This window comes from Oncorhynchus kisutch, linkage group LG1, assembly GCF_002021735.2.
Source record: "Oncorhynchus kisutch isolate 150728-3 linkage group LG1, Okis_V2, whole genome shotgun sequence".
In the NCBI taxonomy this organism is placed as follows: Eukaryota; Metazoa; Chordata; class Actinopteri; order Salmoniformes; family Salmonidae; genus Oncorhynchus; species Oncorhynchus kisutch.
Genome location: NC_034174.2, coordinates 13,342,979 through 13,360,280, shown reverse-complemented (window position 1 = coordinate 13,360,280; position 17,302 = coordinate 13,342,979). Strand labels below are relative to the sequence as shown.

The window sequence follows — 17,302 nt, the reverse complement described above, 5'->3', positions numbered from 1 at the left end:
CAGGAGAACATAGGGCACAGGAGGGCCACGAGGGAAGACTGTGAATATCCTCTGGATGGTGTGGGCAGGACACAAAATGAGGAGACGGGGTAGACCCCACCAGGGCATGTCATCTCTGCAGACCGTGCCTCCACAATTTCAGGAGGCTGTGGAAGAGGAAGGAGAGGCCCTGAGGCTCCCAGAGGTGCCCAACATCCCAAGGGTGCCAGGAGAGGTCCCCAACATCCCAGAGGTGCTAAATATGCTACCAGTGTGACACACTAGGACAAGGGATAACATAAGACCATTTCCCTTAAGAGATGGACAATTCATTTTTTATCTTAAACCTGTTGATAATGTAAATAAGAATTTTCACTGTGGTATTAAAATGGCATGAAGTGCACAAACTAATTATATATGAAAAGGAAGATGATTAAGATAATCGGCATAATGCCAATCCAGAGATGGTGCTAGTGGGGCACCTATCTAGGATATATAAACAGGTGCATTATGAATGTAAACGATTATGCTTGCATTTTTACCAAACTCTCCGACGTGAGTTATTCACATACAATAACACTTTAGTCTGAGTCCAAATGTGATATTTTTGGTTGCGTATTTTTGAGAGTAGGTGAAAGGATGATCTATGCATGTGTAGTTCCCACCGTGAAACATGGAGGATGAGGTGTGATGCTGTGGGGGTGATTTGATGGGGACACTGTCTGTGATTTATTTAGAATTCAAAGCACACTTAACCAGCATGTCAACCAGCATGTCTACCACAGGATTCTGCAGCGATACGCCATCCCATGTGGTTTGCACTTAGTAGGACTACCATTTTGTTTTTTAACAGGACAATGACCCAACACACTTCAAGGGTGTGTAAGGGCTATTTGATCAAGATGGAGAGTGATGGAGTGCTGTATCAGATGACCTGGCCTCCACAATCACCTGACCTCAACCCAATTGAGATGAAGGAAAAACAGCCAACAAGTGCTCAGCATATGTGGGAACTCTGTGACCTAAATGTAAATTCAGAGTGATGCATCTGCATTGTTTGCTGTTTTAGGCTGGGTTTTCCGTATTGTACTTTTGTGACATCTGCTGCCTGAATAAATGTGAATGATTGATTGATCATGCAGTATGAAGATCTCTCCATTTCTACATGTGTCTCTTCTTCACCACTAGAGAGCAATGCTGCACATGTACAGTAGCCAACAGATACTGACCATCTGTGGATTGCAATCACGTTCAAATCTAAACAAATTGGGAATGTAAGTTGATCCATATTTCAAATATGAACCATGTGATGTATCCTATCTGTGGTGTAGTCTTTGGAGGAAATGCACTTAAACAGGACATTTAAATGTCAAGTGAAATCTAGATTATGAAAGCCATTATTAAGTTTGTACATTCACTTCCATTATTTAAATAATATTTGTTGTCTGCCCCTCTTTACATTGTCATTGGGTTTTGATTATAATGTAATAGTAATGTAGCCTAGGTCTACTGCTGACTTTTGTAAACTACAAACTGTTAGTCTGTATCGAAAGCATGATGAATGACAGAAGTTCTGTGACTTCAATACAAAAGTAAAACTCTGCTCTAACGAATCTTTAAACATGCCTGAACATCAACACCTAATTCCATCTAAAGGTTCAGCAAAATGGGAAATTAATGCTTGGTGCAGATTGCCAAGTGTAGGTTGGACGCCACCAAAAGCTGTAACTTTGACTGTGGTGCCAAGCTATGCCAATACCCATGGGTGTGGTGCCAAGCTATGCCAATACCCATGGGTGTGGTGCCAAGCTATGCCAATACCCATGGGTGTGGTGCCAAGCTATGCCAATACCCATGGGTGTGGTGCCAAGCTATGCCAATACCCATGGGTGTGGTGCCAAGCTATGCCAATACCCATGGGTGTGGTGCCAAGCTATGCCAATACCCATGGGTGTGGTGCTTGTTGTTTCTGTCTACACCAGTGCATTTTTTACAATGATGATGAGCGTCTGGGTTAACACCATCAAACCAGACAATTTAATTAAACGGTCTTGGTATTTTCCCAGGGTAGTCTTACGGCTATTATTCTTCAAAATGGAGAACTAGGCAAGTCAGTTAAGACCAAATTCTTATTTACAATGACGGCCTACCGGGGAACAGTGGGTTAACTGCCTTGTTCAGGGGCAAACTGACAGATTTCTTTAACTTGTCAGCTCAGGGATTCAATCCATCAACCTTTCAATTACTGGCCCAACGCTCTAACCACTTGGCTACCTGCCATGGTGACTCAGCTGTCTAGCCTCTGGTCTGGTGTGGAAATCACAGTTCATCATGGATGTTGGTATTATGATGAATGTAGTGATCACCATGGTGAATTCAGCAATTGTATTTATCAAATGTAATTATTGAGCATATTGTTATTATCACAACAACAGATCCCAGGGCCTAGTCTGGCAGACCCCCATACCTCAAAAACAATAAAATAATATGAACATGTATATGTATATGTATGTATATACAGTGCCTTCAGTCCGTATTCATACCCCTTGACTAATTTCACATTTTGTTGTGTTACAGCCTGAATTCAAAGTGGATTAAATAGATGTTTTTCACCCATCTACACACAATACCTCATAATGACGAAGTGAAAACATTTGAGAAATAGCTCATTTACATACGTATTCACAACCCTGGGTCAATACATATTAGGATTTGGAAGCGATTACATCTGTGAGTCTTTCTGGGTAAGACTCTAAGAGATTTGCACACTTGAATTGTACAATATTTGAACATTATTCTTTTTAGAATTCCTCAAGCTCTGTCAAGTTTGTTGTTGATTATTGCTAGACAGACATTTTCATGTCTTGCCATAGATTTTCAAGCCGGTTTAATTCAAAACTAACGAGACCACTCAAGAACATTCCATGTTGTATTGGTAAGCAACTCCAGTGCATATTTGGACTTTAGGTTATTGTCCTGCTGAAAGGGGAATTTGTCTCCTAGTGTCTGGTGGAAAGCAGACTGAACCAGGTTTTCCTTGAGGTTTTTGCCTGTGCTTAGCTTTATTTTGTTTATTTTTATCCTAAAAAAACTCCCTAGTCCATGCTGATGACAAGCATACCCATAATATGATGCAGCCACCACCATGCTTGAAAATATGAATTGGGGTTTTCAGTAATGTAGGATTTTCCCCAACCCTAACGCTTTGTACTCAGGACATAAAGTACATTTTTTGCCACATTTTTTGCAGATTTACTTTAGTGCCTTAATGCAAACAGGATGCATGTTTTGGAATATTTTTTTATTCTGTACAAGCTTCCTTCTTTTCAATCATAATTTAGGTTAGTATTGTGGAGTAACTACAACGTGGTTGATCCATCCTCAGTTTTCTCCTATCACAGCAATAAACTCCGTAACTGTTTTTAAGTCACCATTGGCCTCATGGTGAAATCCCTAAGCAGTTTCCTTCCTCTCAGGCAACTGAGTTAGGAAGGATGACTGTATCTTTGAAGTGACTGGGTGTATTCATACACCATTAAAGTGTAATAAATAACTTCATGCTCAAAGGGATATTCAATGCCTTTTTATTTTTTTTACCCATCTACCAATAGGTGCCCTTTGCGAGGCATTGGAAAACATCCCTGGTCTTTGTGGTTGAATCTGTGTTTGAAATTGACTGCTCGACTGAGGGACCTTACAGATAATTGTATGTGTAGGGTACAGAGATGAGGTAGTCATTCCAAAATCACATTAAACACTATTATTGCACACAGTGAATCCATGCAACTACTTATGTGACTTGTTAGCACATCTTTACTCCTGAACTTATTTAGGCTTCCCATAACAAAAGGGTTGAATACTTATTGACTCAAGACATTTCAGCTTTAAGTGTTTTATTCATTTGTAAACATTTCTAAAATCATAATTCCACCTTGACATTATGGGGTGTTGTGTATAGGCCAGTGACACATAATCAACATGTTATCCATTTTAAAATCAGGCTGTGACACAACAACATGGGGAACATTTTCAAGGGATGTGAATACTTTTGAAGACACTGTATTGTATGTCTTTCGGTGGGGTTGGGTTAAAAGCGGAAGTTACACTTCAGTTGGACCTTGTATGCAATTCACCAATACAGTGATTTTAATCTCAACATTGTATTATTTTATTGTTATAGGCCTACAACTGTAGGGTCATTCAAGCTGTATTTTTTAAAAAACATTTGAAACAGTGCTGTAGGGTAAAATATATCAAAAATATTTGCACACAAGAAAATACTAAACAATAGGTCAATGATCATCAGAGGTCAATTTTACTGCAGTGGCTAAATCAAGTTCCAACTGAGTGATTCTTTGCCGTCTTAAACCAATCTATTTTGAAACAAAAATATACTCCTCACACACGTGGTTATGGGCTTAAAAAATAAGACATCTGTACAATGTCAGATGTAGAGTTGAAATGTATTACATTTTGAGTTTGCATCCCAATATTACACTTTATATACATTACAGAAGACTGAAATATAACAAAACCGTTTGACTCGCAGCGTTTTGTAAATGTTTATTAATTATGAAATTCTTAAAAATATGAATATAACTACACCCATGAGGCCACTGGGTCAAAAAGGGCTACAACAAAAGAGCATGTGCCGGAGAGGTAGACAATCCCAAAGAGGTTTTGAAAGGATTCCGCAGCTCCCTCAGTGGCTACATGACATGAGCTCAGCTGGAATGTCTGAGGAGAAGTAGGCTACCTGTCAGAACAGGCTATGATGGGTCTGAGCACTGACTTCGTACGGGTTTGAGTCATTTACATTTTATAGTCTTCTAAAGAATCACTGGACAGTAGCTTCACAGGAAGACCAATCATTACTAGTAATATGAACATTCATATCAGACACACCAGACACATATTACTTATAATGGGCGTGGTTCATTGTTGAGGGCAGGGCAAAGTGCGCATTTCATATATTAGATTGCCTGTACAAACGCCACCTGTATGGAGCAAGGTATAGTAGGCTACGAACCATAACACTTTGGATTTACAACTGGAAACAGACCTTCATGATGACAATGGACCCGTTGAAATCGGCCATATCCATTGGGAATGTGGAGGAGACATCTCTTGCTTTGCCGTCCGATAACAAACTTCGGTCCAAACAGCAGCGTGTCTTGGATCAGGTGCAAACCATTAAGAGGGGCAAGTCGAAGTACAGTAAAAATGGATCTTTATCGTCGCCAACGAAGTCGCCAACGAGTAAGCATCATTATTAGAATAAAAACGTATTACGTTATTTGTATGCTATTTCATTTGACCTAAAGCCTAATCAGGTTATGGTTTAATGTTCTAACTTACCCCCATTAGATATGCATTGTTGTTAATGATTTATTAATGAGTAAATTAATAACCCCCATACATTAGATATCATTAACTCCACTGTTGTTAACTCTGTTAAGTAAACAAAGTGCAACATGTGTCATTTTAATATAGTAAACATAGGCTAAAGGACAGTCTATGCTGTCACATCCCAAAAATCTGTCTTCTCGCGAAAATGTCTCTATCATCAGAACGGTTTGGCCATAGAAATATGATCCCACTATGGAAAGGGGAGTGTCACACTAGTGTAACGGGACTCATACAAATGAAAAAAGATTTATTGAGCTTTCTTATAACTCCTAGATATAGGACTTCAAAACCTCCTTATGATACATTTTTTTGACTCTCTGTTTTACTATTTATTAATGTGCTATTTACTGCGTTTCTATGCAATATAGCAGTAAAGGCCAAATTAAATATTATATTAAAAAATATATACAGTACCAGTCAAAAGTTTGGACACACCTACTCATTCAAGTTATATATATATATATATTAAAATATAAAATAAACTATTTTCTACATTGTAGAATAATAGTGAAGACATCAAAACGCTGAAATAACACACATGGAATCACCAAAAAAGTGTTTAACAAATCTAAATAGATTTTAGATTCTTCAAAGTAACCACCCTTTGCCTTGATGACAGCAGTCTAAGGCACTGCATCTCAGTGCAAGAGGCGTCACTGCAGTCCCTGGTTCGAATCCAGGGACTGGAACATCACATCCGGCCGTGATTGGGAGTCTTATAGGCCGGGGCACAATTGGCCCAGTGTAGTCTGGGTTTGGCCGGGGTAGGCTGTCATTGTAAATAAGAATTTGTTCTTAACTGACTTGCCTGGTTAAATAAAGATAAAATACAAAAATACTGTATATATACCTAAATGTGTCCTAAAAATCAAATAGGTAAATGAGACATGGTATGACCATCTTAAAACAATTCCATTTGTTAGCTTAGTAGAACCCGCCCCTGAACGGCAGGTTAACAGTTCACACAGACAATTTAAGATTTCACATGCATTAACATGAATCATTACGGCTTGGAGACTTGCTTCTTGGCATCTATTCAGTCACGTAAAAAAATCAAATTAATTAAGAGTGTTACACCCAATATTTTACCGTGATAACTCATATTTACACAGCTTTTAAGAGTCATTTAGGATCTCTCATGTTTCTCTCCACAGGTCCTATGTACGTCAGCGTATTCACTGACTCCATTAAGTCACCTACCAGTCCCAATGGAATTGTCTTCTCGAATGGTACAAATGGCCTCTCAAGAACGGTATGAAGATTTTAATTTTAATTTTCACATCACATACATACGAAGATAGAATACATTGCCCCATGATTTTGATAACTGTGCTAGGTTTATCAGTTGTATTTAGCAGTATACAGTTTGGATACTATAGTGAGCATCAGTATTCATCTCATAAAATGATTTCCTAATGAGTGATGGCTTTTAATATGAAAGCATCATGATGGGGTAGTCTGTCTGAGGCTAATCTCGGAACCCAGAACTATATCCACTGTGACCAGCTACTAGATTTATGTGAACATTATGTCATGAGTGTAGTCAGGAAGAAGCAGGTGTTGCAGATGACTGACTAACCACAGGACTTGGAGTGAACATGTAAGTTTCTGCCCAGTCACCAGAAGAATGGGGAATATTGCTCTTTCCAAGCAGCTCTCCCTCCAGCACAACTCCAGAGAGAGGCATCCTCTCATAGTGGCATCTGACTCATTGTTGTAACACACACCTCTGTCTTAATCATGTACTTTCACATAGATGAGGCATTATGAGTACTCTGAACTGAACTCTGGTCCAAGCCAAGTTTCCAACCAGCTTTGGAGTTTCTGGTTTCCCACTGCTCTCTGCCAATTAGACAAATCAATAGTTATCCATAACAATAGATTGATTATATGCAGTACATGACATGTATCTTCACTCACAGTGGGCCACCTTGTGTATATTATGATTTTCGAATGAAGTTGTAAGTGTTACATTTACACTGTAGTCATTTAGCAGACACTCCTACCCATAGCAATTAGGGTTAAGTGCCTTGCTCAAGGGCACATCAATGGATTTATTTATTTTTCACCTCAGGGAGGTGGATTCAAACCAGTGACCTTTCGGTTACTGGTCCAACACTCTTAACAGCTACGCTACTTGCTGCCAGGTGCTGGTGAAAGTGTTGCAATATTCCTGATTCCAAAGTGTCTGCTAGCATTTACTAAAATGACTTTATTCTGCAGCTTAGCCATGAGCAGAGCACCAAGCGAATGGTACTGTCCTCCAAGGGATCTACTGTTCAGAGAAACATGAGCAGCTCCAGCCAGTGGGAGAGACGATTACCTCTCAGTCCCCCCATAGCCAGGGGTCAGCGCAACAGCAGCCGCAGTGTGCCTGATGCAGACCCCTTCCCCTTCCCCACCACCACACAGCGCCCTGCCCAGGCCCCGGCTTCAGCCCTGCAGCAGTTTCAGTCCTCAGCCCCCGCCCGGCAGCTCCAATCCAACAGATCCAGCTTCTTCCTTACTGAGAGGGGTAACAGCCAGTTCGTCTCCAATGGCAATGGCCCCTCTCAGGTCATTGTCAACAGCAACGATGTGCAGAAAAGGCAGAGCCAGTTGATTGGCACCCGTCAGACGAAAAGCAGTGGCCAGATTACCAGCAGCCACACTCGTATTGAGAGGGCACCATCGAACCCCTCCATGGCCGAGCCCAAGATATCAGTGGTCAAGAGCAAGATTGAAGCAGGGTGAGTGAAATGAGTGGGGTTTGATGATGAGTTGATTTTCAAATGTTTCTGAACAGCTGTTGAAACACTATACAGTGCAATCAGAAAGTATTCAGACCCCTTGACTTTTTCCACATTTTGTTACGTTACAGCCTTATTCTAAAATGCATTAAATAGTTTTTTCCCCCTCATCAATCTACAAACAAGACCCCATAATGATAAAGCAATAACAGGTTTTTAGAAATATCACATTTGTTGATTCACCTTTGGCAGCGATTACAACCTTGAGTCTTCTTGGGTATGACGCTACAAGCTTGGCACACCTGTATTTGGGGGAGTTTCTCCCATTCTTCCCTGCAGATCCGCTCAAGCTTTGTCAGATTGGATGGGGAGTGTCGCTGCACAGTAATTTTCAGGTCTCTCCAGTGATGTTCGATCGGGTTCAAGTCCAGTCTCTGTCTAGACCACTCAAGGATATTCAGAGACTTGTCCATGAAGCCACCCATGCATTGTCTTGGCTGTGTGCTTAGGGTCGTTGTCCTGTTGGAAGGTGAATCTTCGCCTGGAGCAGGTTTTCATCATGGATCTCTCTGTACTTTGCTCCATTGATCTTTCCCTCATTCCTGACTAGTCTCTCAGTCCCTGAAAAACATCCCTTTAGCAAACCAAGTGGGCTGTCATGTGCCTTTTACTGAGGAGTGGCTTCCGTCTGGCCAGTTTACCATAAATGCCTGATTGGTGGAATTATTTATTTTACCTTTATTTAACTAGGCAAGTCAGTTAAGAACAGATTCTTATTTTCAATGACGGCCTTGGAAGAGTGGGTTAACTGCCTGTTCAGGGGCAGAACGACATATTTTGTACCTTGTCAGCCATTCGGTTACTAGTCCAATGCTCTAACCACTAGGCTACGCTGCCACCCAATGCTGCAGAGATGGAAGAATCTTCCAGAAGGACAACCATCTCCACAGAGGAACTCTGGAGCTCTGTCAGACTGACCATCGGGTTCTTGGTTACCTCCCTGACCAAGACCCTTCTCCCCCGATTGCTCAGTTTGGACTGGCGTACAGCTTTAGGATGTGTCTTGGTGGTTGCAAACTTCTTTCATTTAAGAATGATGGAGGCCACTGTGTTCTTGGGGACCTTCAATGCTACAGAACTGTTTTGTTACACTTTCCCGGGTCTGTGCCTCGACACAATCCTGCCTCGGAGCTCTATGGACAGTTTCTTCAACCTCATGGCTTGGTTTTTGCTCTGACATGCACTGTCAGCTAAGGGACCTTCATATAGACAGGTGTGTGCCTTTCCAAAAAATGTCCAATCAGTTGAATTTACCACAGGTGGACTCCAATCAAGTTGTAGAAACATCTCAAGGATGATTAATGGAAACAAGATGCCCCTGACCTCAATTTCAAGTGTCATAGCAAAGGGTATGAATAATTATGTAAATAAAATATTTAATTTTTAATTTTTATACATTTATTTTAATTTTTTATCTAATAACCTCTTTTCGCTTTTTCATTGTGGGGTATTCTGTGTAGATTGGTGAGGAAAACAATTTTTTAAATACTTTTTAGGATAAAAATGTAACGTAACAAAATGTGGAAAAAGTGGTCTAAATACTTTCTGAATGCACTGTATAGACAAACGTATCTGGACACCCATTCAAATGAGTGACTTTTTATTATTTCAGCCACACCCTTTGCTGACAGGTGTATAAAATCAAGCACACAGCCATGCAATCTCCATAGACAAACATTGGCAGTAGAATGAGCTCATTGACTTTCAACATTGCACCGTCATAGGATGTCACCTTTCCAACAAGTCAGTTCATCAAATGTCTGCCCTGCTAGAGCTGCCCCATTCAACTGTAAGAGCTGTTACTTTGAAGTGGAAATGTCTAGGAGCAACTACGGCTCAGTCGCGAAGTGGGAGGCCACACAAGTTCACAGAACGGTAGCTAAAGCGTGTAGCACGTAGAAATTGTCTGTCCTCAATTGCAAAACTCGCTACCAAGTTGCAAACTGCTTCTGGAAGCAACATCAACACAATAACTGTCCATCAGGAGCATCATGAAATGGGTTTCCATGGCCGAGCAGCCATACACAAACCTAAGATCCCATGTGCAATGCCAGGCATCGGCTGGAGTAGTGTAAAGCTCACTGCCATTTGACTCTGGAGAAGTGGAAATGCATTCTCTGGAGGGGTGAATCACGCTTCACCATCTGGCAGTTCAACAGATGAATCTGGGTTTGGCGGATGCCAGGAGAACTCTACCTGCCCCAATGGTTAGTGCCAACTGTCAAGTTTGGTGGAGGAGGAATCATGGTCTGGGGCTGTTTTTCATGGTTCGGGAGAGGCCCGTTAGTTCCAGTGAAGGGAAATCTTAATGCTACAGCATATATTGACATTCTAGGTGATTCTGTACTTCCAACTTTGTGGCAACCGTTTGGGAAAGGCCCATTCCTGTTTAAGCATGACAATACCCCAGTGCATAAAGTGAGGGCCATACAGAAATGGTTTGTCGATCGGTGTGGAATAACTTGACTGGCCTGCACAGAGCCCTGACTTCAATCCCATGTAACACCTTTGGGTTGAATTAGAAGGTCGACCGCGAGCCAGGCCTAATTGCCCAACGTCAGTGTCTGATCCTCACTAATGCAGGTTGCGTTCTCCTGGCATCCGCTAAACTCAGATGTGTCCGTTGGAATGGAAGCCAATCCCTGCAGCAATGTTCTAACATCTAGTGGAAAGCCCTCCCAGAAGAGTGGAGGCTGTTATAGCAGCAAGGGGGGACCAACTCCATATTAAGGCCCATGATTTTGGAATGATATGTTCGAGCAGGTGTCCACATACTTTTCGTCATGTAGTGTACCTATATGGGGTTTCCCAACAGGACGAATGATTATGGCCAGCTTGCTGATATTACCATGGCGGAGGCGGTGCAGTACCTGTCCAGTGGAGATGTGAACTACCAGCACTATGGCGCCTCATTCATCCAACACTCTACCTACTCAGAGGACAAGGCCAAGCAGGAGGTGAGGACACAGACGTGGGTCTCCAGGACCTGGACTCAACAACACTGTCCTGTTAGAACGTCTAACAGCTTTACCTGTCTCTCAGGTGTTGCGGCTCAAAGGGATCCCTCCTCTGGTGAACCTGCTGAGGAGTCCCAGTTCCCAGGTCCAACAGACAGCCTCGGCCGCCCTGCGGAACCTTGCCTTTAAAGATGCGGGCAACAAGGAGGAGGTCCAGCGCTGTGGGGGCATCACTGAGTCCCTGGCCCTGCTCCGAGACACAGACTCTACCGAGACACAGAAACAACTCACAGGTACAGACGACTGTTCTCTTTCTATACTCAACACTTCTCTGTCTAGTGACATCATAGACAGTTGACAGTTGGCAGACATATGCACCAGTGTGTGAATGCAAGCGGTTATGAAACACGCTTGTGTTGCTTTCTGATGCCAAAATTTGCATATTTAAATTGAAGGGGCAATCTGCATTTTCTGCATCCATTTTTGGACATCTAAATGAATGATATACCTTTGATTCATGAAGAATATTACTTATAGATGCGTCATGAGCTAAGTTCAACTGTCGTACCTTATCATAACCAAAAATGCATGCTTGTTTTACTCCAGTGTTTGTGAACAAAGTAAAACAATCACTATATAGCCTCAAAACATAGTTAAAACAGTCCTTGTATCCATAGCTCTATTATGTCTATTATTTTGGTCGTAATTTCCCAGCCCATCCCTCTGCTTTTTACCGAAACAGGGGTGGGAAGTCCGCTTTGTTATTGTTTCAACTGCTAATTTCTGCTTTAAGTGCATTGATGCCATAAAGCACAGGGAAACACTCACTAAACCCTGTCACCTTAATCCTAATCAGTTCTTGCTGTCAGTCACACAAATGATCTATGGTGTGCTGTTGTACCAGAGAAACTTGATATGTGAGATGTCTCACAGTAGGCTGTTCTGGAGGATAGAGCATCCTGCTCTCTATTGTTCTGTCTCCCTGAAGCCGTGCTCTATGAATTGGCTCTAATGCTATCAAATATTTACCCTGGTTCTTGACTAGCAACAGGACGTAGCTACAGTGTCTGTGCTGTACAGTGACAATTACAGAGATGTAGTAGATTGAAGCACTGAAACACCTCACATTGCCTGTCAACCCTGGTCCTGGAGACTCACAGGGATTGCCTGTTTTTGTTCTCTCTCCTAGTTATGCATTAAAAAGTACATGTCATGCCCGTGTCATGACAGTTTGATCAAAGTGCACTGTGTGGCTAACTAGTATTGCTTTTGTTGAATTTTTGTGTTTGAGTTGAGCTGGCTAAGATCCATGATCATGTCACAGTAGTAGCATTAGAGGTAATCAGATATTTGAACAACTGCTGTTTCTACTGCCACTGAACTCAGAAGTTCTGAACTTTGTCCTGTCTCTCCAGGTCTCCTTTGGAACCTGTCGTCTGCAGACAGTCTGAAGCCGGAGCTTGTGCGTAGCGCTCTGCCTGTTCTGACTGAGACTGTGGTAGTACCTTACACAGGAGGAGTAGATGAGACCAACAAGAACCTGGACCCAGAGGTCTTCTACCATGCTACAGCATGTCTACGGTGAGACACATCGATCAATACTGTAGACCAGGGATGTAGACTGCACAGATCTACTGTATACTATCAGTTAGCCCAGAGGTTACAAAGACAAACTTATGAACTGGCAAGTGGAGGAGTATCTACTATCTACTGCTGTTGCGCCTTTGAGCAAGGTACTTAACCAAAATTGCTCCAGGGGCACTGCACTGACTGAACCAGTCACCTACTCTAGACTGCTCCCAGCCAACAACTTGTCGGTTCTGTCTCAGAGGATTGGGTGAATGGCACAAATGGACGATAAAGTACGGTTTTGTTCTAGTCTGTCATGTCTCCACTGTCAGACTACACAATGCTGACCTGCCTTTACCTGATGCATGACAATACTAGTTTAACTTTTCCAACAGAAATCTGAGCTGTGCGACGCAAAGCAACAGGCAGGCCATGCGTAACTGTCGAGGCCTCATCGACTCTCTGGGCAGTTACGTCCAGGAGTGTGTAGCATCAGAGAGGCCAGATGACAAGGTGGGCGTGCAACATTAAATATCTTAAAATAACGTTGAAACAAGTGATGATGCATTTATGGAATGCCATTCTTCAGAATTCCAAATAATATAAGTTCTACCTGCATGTGAAAATATCATGGGATACATTTTCTCCATTGCTTACGTTTACTTGATACCTACTTTTTAACTTGGTGTTTGAAGAATAATGCTATGGGCATGTGTATGGTAGGTACAGATTAATGCAAACTAACCAAACCAGTTATTTTGCCTCTGTTTGTGCCAGTCTGTGGAGAACTGTGTCTGTGTCCTACACAACCTGAGCTTCCAGCTGGAGAGTGAGGCCCCGGCCCTGTTCAGCCGGATCACTGCCCTGGCCGGGACCATCAGCCGGGCAAACGCCTCAGCTGAGACCGGCCCCATCGGCTGTTTCAGCCAACAGAGCAGCAAGGTCCAGGAGCAGGAGGTGAGACAGGCATATAGGTCTAATGACATCAAGGGAGAGAGGAGAGAGATGGGCGGAAACTGTACATAGATGCACAATGACATCATCGTGTACTGCACAGTATTGAATGTTTTAAAACACACACATGTTGTGTACATCAACTTCCATCATAGATCTGAACACCTAAAAAAATCTGATGATTAACGTTCACTCCTGTAGAATCACTTTGACTACCCCGTGATGGAGGAGCAGCATCCTAAAGGAGCGGGCTGGCTCTTCCACTCCAAGACTATGCAGAGTTACCTGTCTCTGCTGAGGTCCAGCCAGAGAGAAGACACCCTGGAGGCCTGCTGTGGAGCCCTGCAGAACCTCACCGCTAACCAAGGCATTGTACGAACGACACAGCATTTTTACTCTTTATTTAATTAATTATTTTCACACAAAAAATTATTTTAAATGCACCAAATGTATAGACAAAAACATGCACCAAATGTGTGTAGAAAAACAACGAACAACGCTTCATAGACCCCGTTATAAGACCCTCATCTCTGTGTTCACAGGTTTCTAGAGTGATGAGCCAGACCATTGTCCAGAAGCTGAACGGCTTGCCTGAAATCTCTTCCCTGCTGCAATCCTCCAACCCCAGCCTACAGAAGACTGCTGTGGCTTTGGTGGGAAACCTAGCCAAGAACCAACGCCTTCAGAGCATCATGGGTGAGCATGGACACCAATCTTAACCATGTTCATAGTGAAATGGATGGAACCTAGAATGTTAGGCTACCTTGTTTCAATAATGGTTTAGTTTGCATTGAGAGCAAACATCCAGCAGGGTCAGGTTAGCTAAACAATTTTGCCACTTCTATTTTCAGAGAGGATTAAACATTTAATTTATACCTGATCTGTTTGTGTTAGTTTTAACATTTTGTTGTCAAGTTAGCAACACTTCATAGAGTGTGTTTGCGGGAAGTGAATGACCTAATGGGGTGTGTCTTGAAGCCCGACAGACCTTCCCAGAGCTGGTTGGCATCCTCAGCTCATGGACCAAGGAAGGGACAGAGTCTGACGACACCCTGGCTATGGCGTGCCAAACCAGCCACAGTCTTCTGATGAAGGAGCCTGAGCTGGGGAAGCGCCTGCTGAGCAACAACCTGGTCAACTCACTCAACGACCTGAGCAAAAACAGGTAAGGCCTGCTCATTATATTTTATAACAAAAAAGTACAAGATCTCCTCTATGTAAAAAAAACATTTGCAAAATCTAACAATTGTGGACAGCCTCTTTGGGGACTTTCCAAAGAAGCCAGATAACAGAGCTTTGACTTTGAGGTTAATGGCTCAGAATACTCCAGCCTTACAGGGATTGTTCTTTCTCTTGGTAGGCTTTTCCCAAAGGCAAGCAAAGCTGCAGGTGTGCTCCTCTACAGCCTCTGGTCAGAGAAGGACATACAGGGTTTCCTAAAAAAGGTAAGAATTTAGGGCCTATAATTCAAGCAAATTCTGTCATACTAATATGGGATATCCCTGTTGCAGATATGTACCTTTTTGTTTGTTGAGAGCTATTGCATTTTATCTATCAGTTTACGCTTCAATGCATTTGAAAAATGAGAAAAATGCAATGGAGGCAATAGCTCTTGTAGGAAAGGAGGATCTGAATAGGCTGGCTCAGTCAGGACAAAGATAGGTGTCTTTATGATCACTCTCCACCCCTTCCTTCCCCAGAGGAGGATGACTCAGTGTGGCTGGCTGATGTTGTCTCTACTTGCTGTTTCTATAGCTGTAGAGATCCCTGGTATCTGTCTGTATTAAGTGAGGTGTGCCATTTGTGTCCTCAGTAGTAAGAACCTAGTCCACGCCCCGATCAGGCATTTGTTGACAACAGTGGAGAATGAATGGAGGGATTATGTTCTGTCTGGTGGGTGAATACAGTATACAGTACACCTGAACAATGGTATGTACACAGGAGCTGTAGAGATGCTGCAATCGTACAGCCAATGAATCTAAGGATGCAGGTTCACACCACAGTGTCAGACTCTTATCTGTTCACGCAGGACATCTTATCCCTTGTATTTGAATGCTTACCTGATACTGAACATAGTTTTGCCTAGCTCTCTTACCTCAGTTGCTTGACATTTCAGTTTCACTTAGTGAGAAACCTGCTGTGAGCTAGAAACTGTTACCATGACATTATTTAGGAAAACAATCCGTATCAAGGGGGGATTCTAATGTCTATTTAATCATTTGTCCTACAGCAAGGGATGAATAAGGGTTCCTTTGTGAATGACATCACCAGCGTGGCTCACAGGTCTGTGCAGGTCGTTGAGTAACAAGAAGACAGCTGGCATGGATCTCACATCACCTCCCAATGTACTTCTGGACTATACACCTACTACAGTATATGTCAGACTGTGTCCAGTTTATATGGTTACTAAATGTTTACTTTAGATATCAAAACACATTAAAGTTAGTCAGATTGTCCATCTGTTATGTTAAATTGTCTTATCCATCTTACGTCCGTATAAAGGTTTGTTATCTTGTATTTCTGGGGGGTTTCTGGGCTCTTTTGTTTTTCTTTTGCACTGTAAACATGTAGATGTTGTTTGGTAATGGCTGGTTACTGGGATTGCTTGAATAGGCCCCCTTAGCTTGCATGACAATTATGGTTGATTACCCAAAAGCTACTGAAAGCTAATGATCAGATGTTGTAACTCATTTCATTAGATTTATTAAGCTAGAATAGTCCAATAAGTAACAGTTGCCACAGCATACACAAAGCACATCACAAAACAAAAATATTGTGATTGTCACTAATGTTTTACCTACTATGTTCTTCTGTATAGTACAGCCATACTGTAATCATTTTTGATACATGTATCCTTTTGTCCATGCCTGTATGGTTTAGATCTCCCAATATATACTGTTGTTTTTTCAATTTTTGTCCATAAAATACTGTACCATTTAAAAAATATATATATTTTGGAAATCTGTTCCCAAGTATTCCCATGAATAATAGAGAGACATACAGTATTTGATTGTATACAAACATAAGCAAGGTATGAAATTATTCCATTTTTATTTGATCTTCTTGCGGTCAATTTTCTGTCTACGGCTGAATTGAGTTTTTTGTTTGTTTTAGTCACCTCTGTTTATTTGAATTCAGATGATGTATTGTATGTATCGCCAAAGACACTTGCTATTATTCTGTTTGTACAACCTCATTGGATAATGGATAAAGAATATTTTCCAAACATTTGTTCATGAGAACTCTTTATGCTTGTTAGCTTTTCTGTGCTGTTTTCTAAGATGATACCAGTAAGTAGCCTTGCATGAGTCTTGGCTCATAGGAGCAGGAGCCTATGATCATAGGAGCCTATGATCTCCTGTTTCTGTAGTGTGATGCAGCCTGATGTACAAGTACACCTGCTGGACATGCACTAGTATATCACAGGAACTTCTGATGTGAATGCATGCTTTACTTAACACAACTCTAACAGCCATTGGCAGTGGTAGCAAATCAGTAAATGGGAAATGCAACTCTGTGAGGCCTGAAGACAAATGGTGAGTGAAATATGAGGACGGTTAAGCTACACCTGAATAACAGCCAGTGGTGCAGCAGCAGACACACCCTGTGCCCTGGTCTACTCCCATGACCTCACTGTGATTTTGT

At 42.0% G+C, this 17,302-nt stretch overlaps 1 protein-coding gene across 1 annotated transcript; it reads left to right on the top strand.

Annotated features, from left to right (window-relative positions):
- The first annotated feature begins 4,745 nt into the window (after nt 1–4,745).
- On the top strand, nt 4,746–16,885 carry LOC109899190 (plakophilin-1). Its single transcript, XM_020494243.2, has 13 exons — nt 4,746–5,238; nt 6,543–6,640; nt 7,612–8,117; nt 10,993–11,134; nt 11,220–11,427; nt 12,550–12,715; nt 13,099–13,216; nt 13,481–13,660; nt 13,859–14,029; nt 14,200–14,353; nt 14,636–14,822; nt 15,018–15,102; nt 15,888–16,885. Exons 1-13 carry the CDS (start codon nt 5,046–5,048, stop codon nt 15,960–15,962), a joined length of 2,283 nt encoding a protein of 760 aa, XP_020349832.1. The 5' UTR covers nt 4,746–5,045; the 3' UTR covers nt 15,963–16,885.
- Nucleotides 16,886–17,302: the final 417 nt, after the last annotated feature.

What these genes read in the sequence shown, in the direction of transcription:
- LOC109899190 (XM_020494243.2), top strand. Translation starts at nt 5,046, where the DNA reads ATGATGACAATGGACCCGTTGAAATCGGCCATATCCATTGGGAATGTG. An exon ending in AGGACAAGGCCAAGCAGGAG is followed by an intron (nt 11,135 to 11,219) that starts GTGAGGACACAG and finishes CCTGTCTCTCAG; the next exon opens with GTGTTGCGGCTCAAAGGGAT. An exon ending in TCACCGCTAACCAAGGCATT is followed by an intron (nt 14,030 to 14,199) that starts GTACGAACGACA and finishes CTGTGTTCACAG; the next exon opens with GTTTCTAGAGTGATGAGCCA.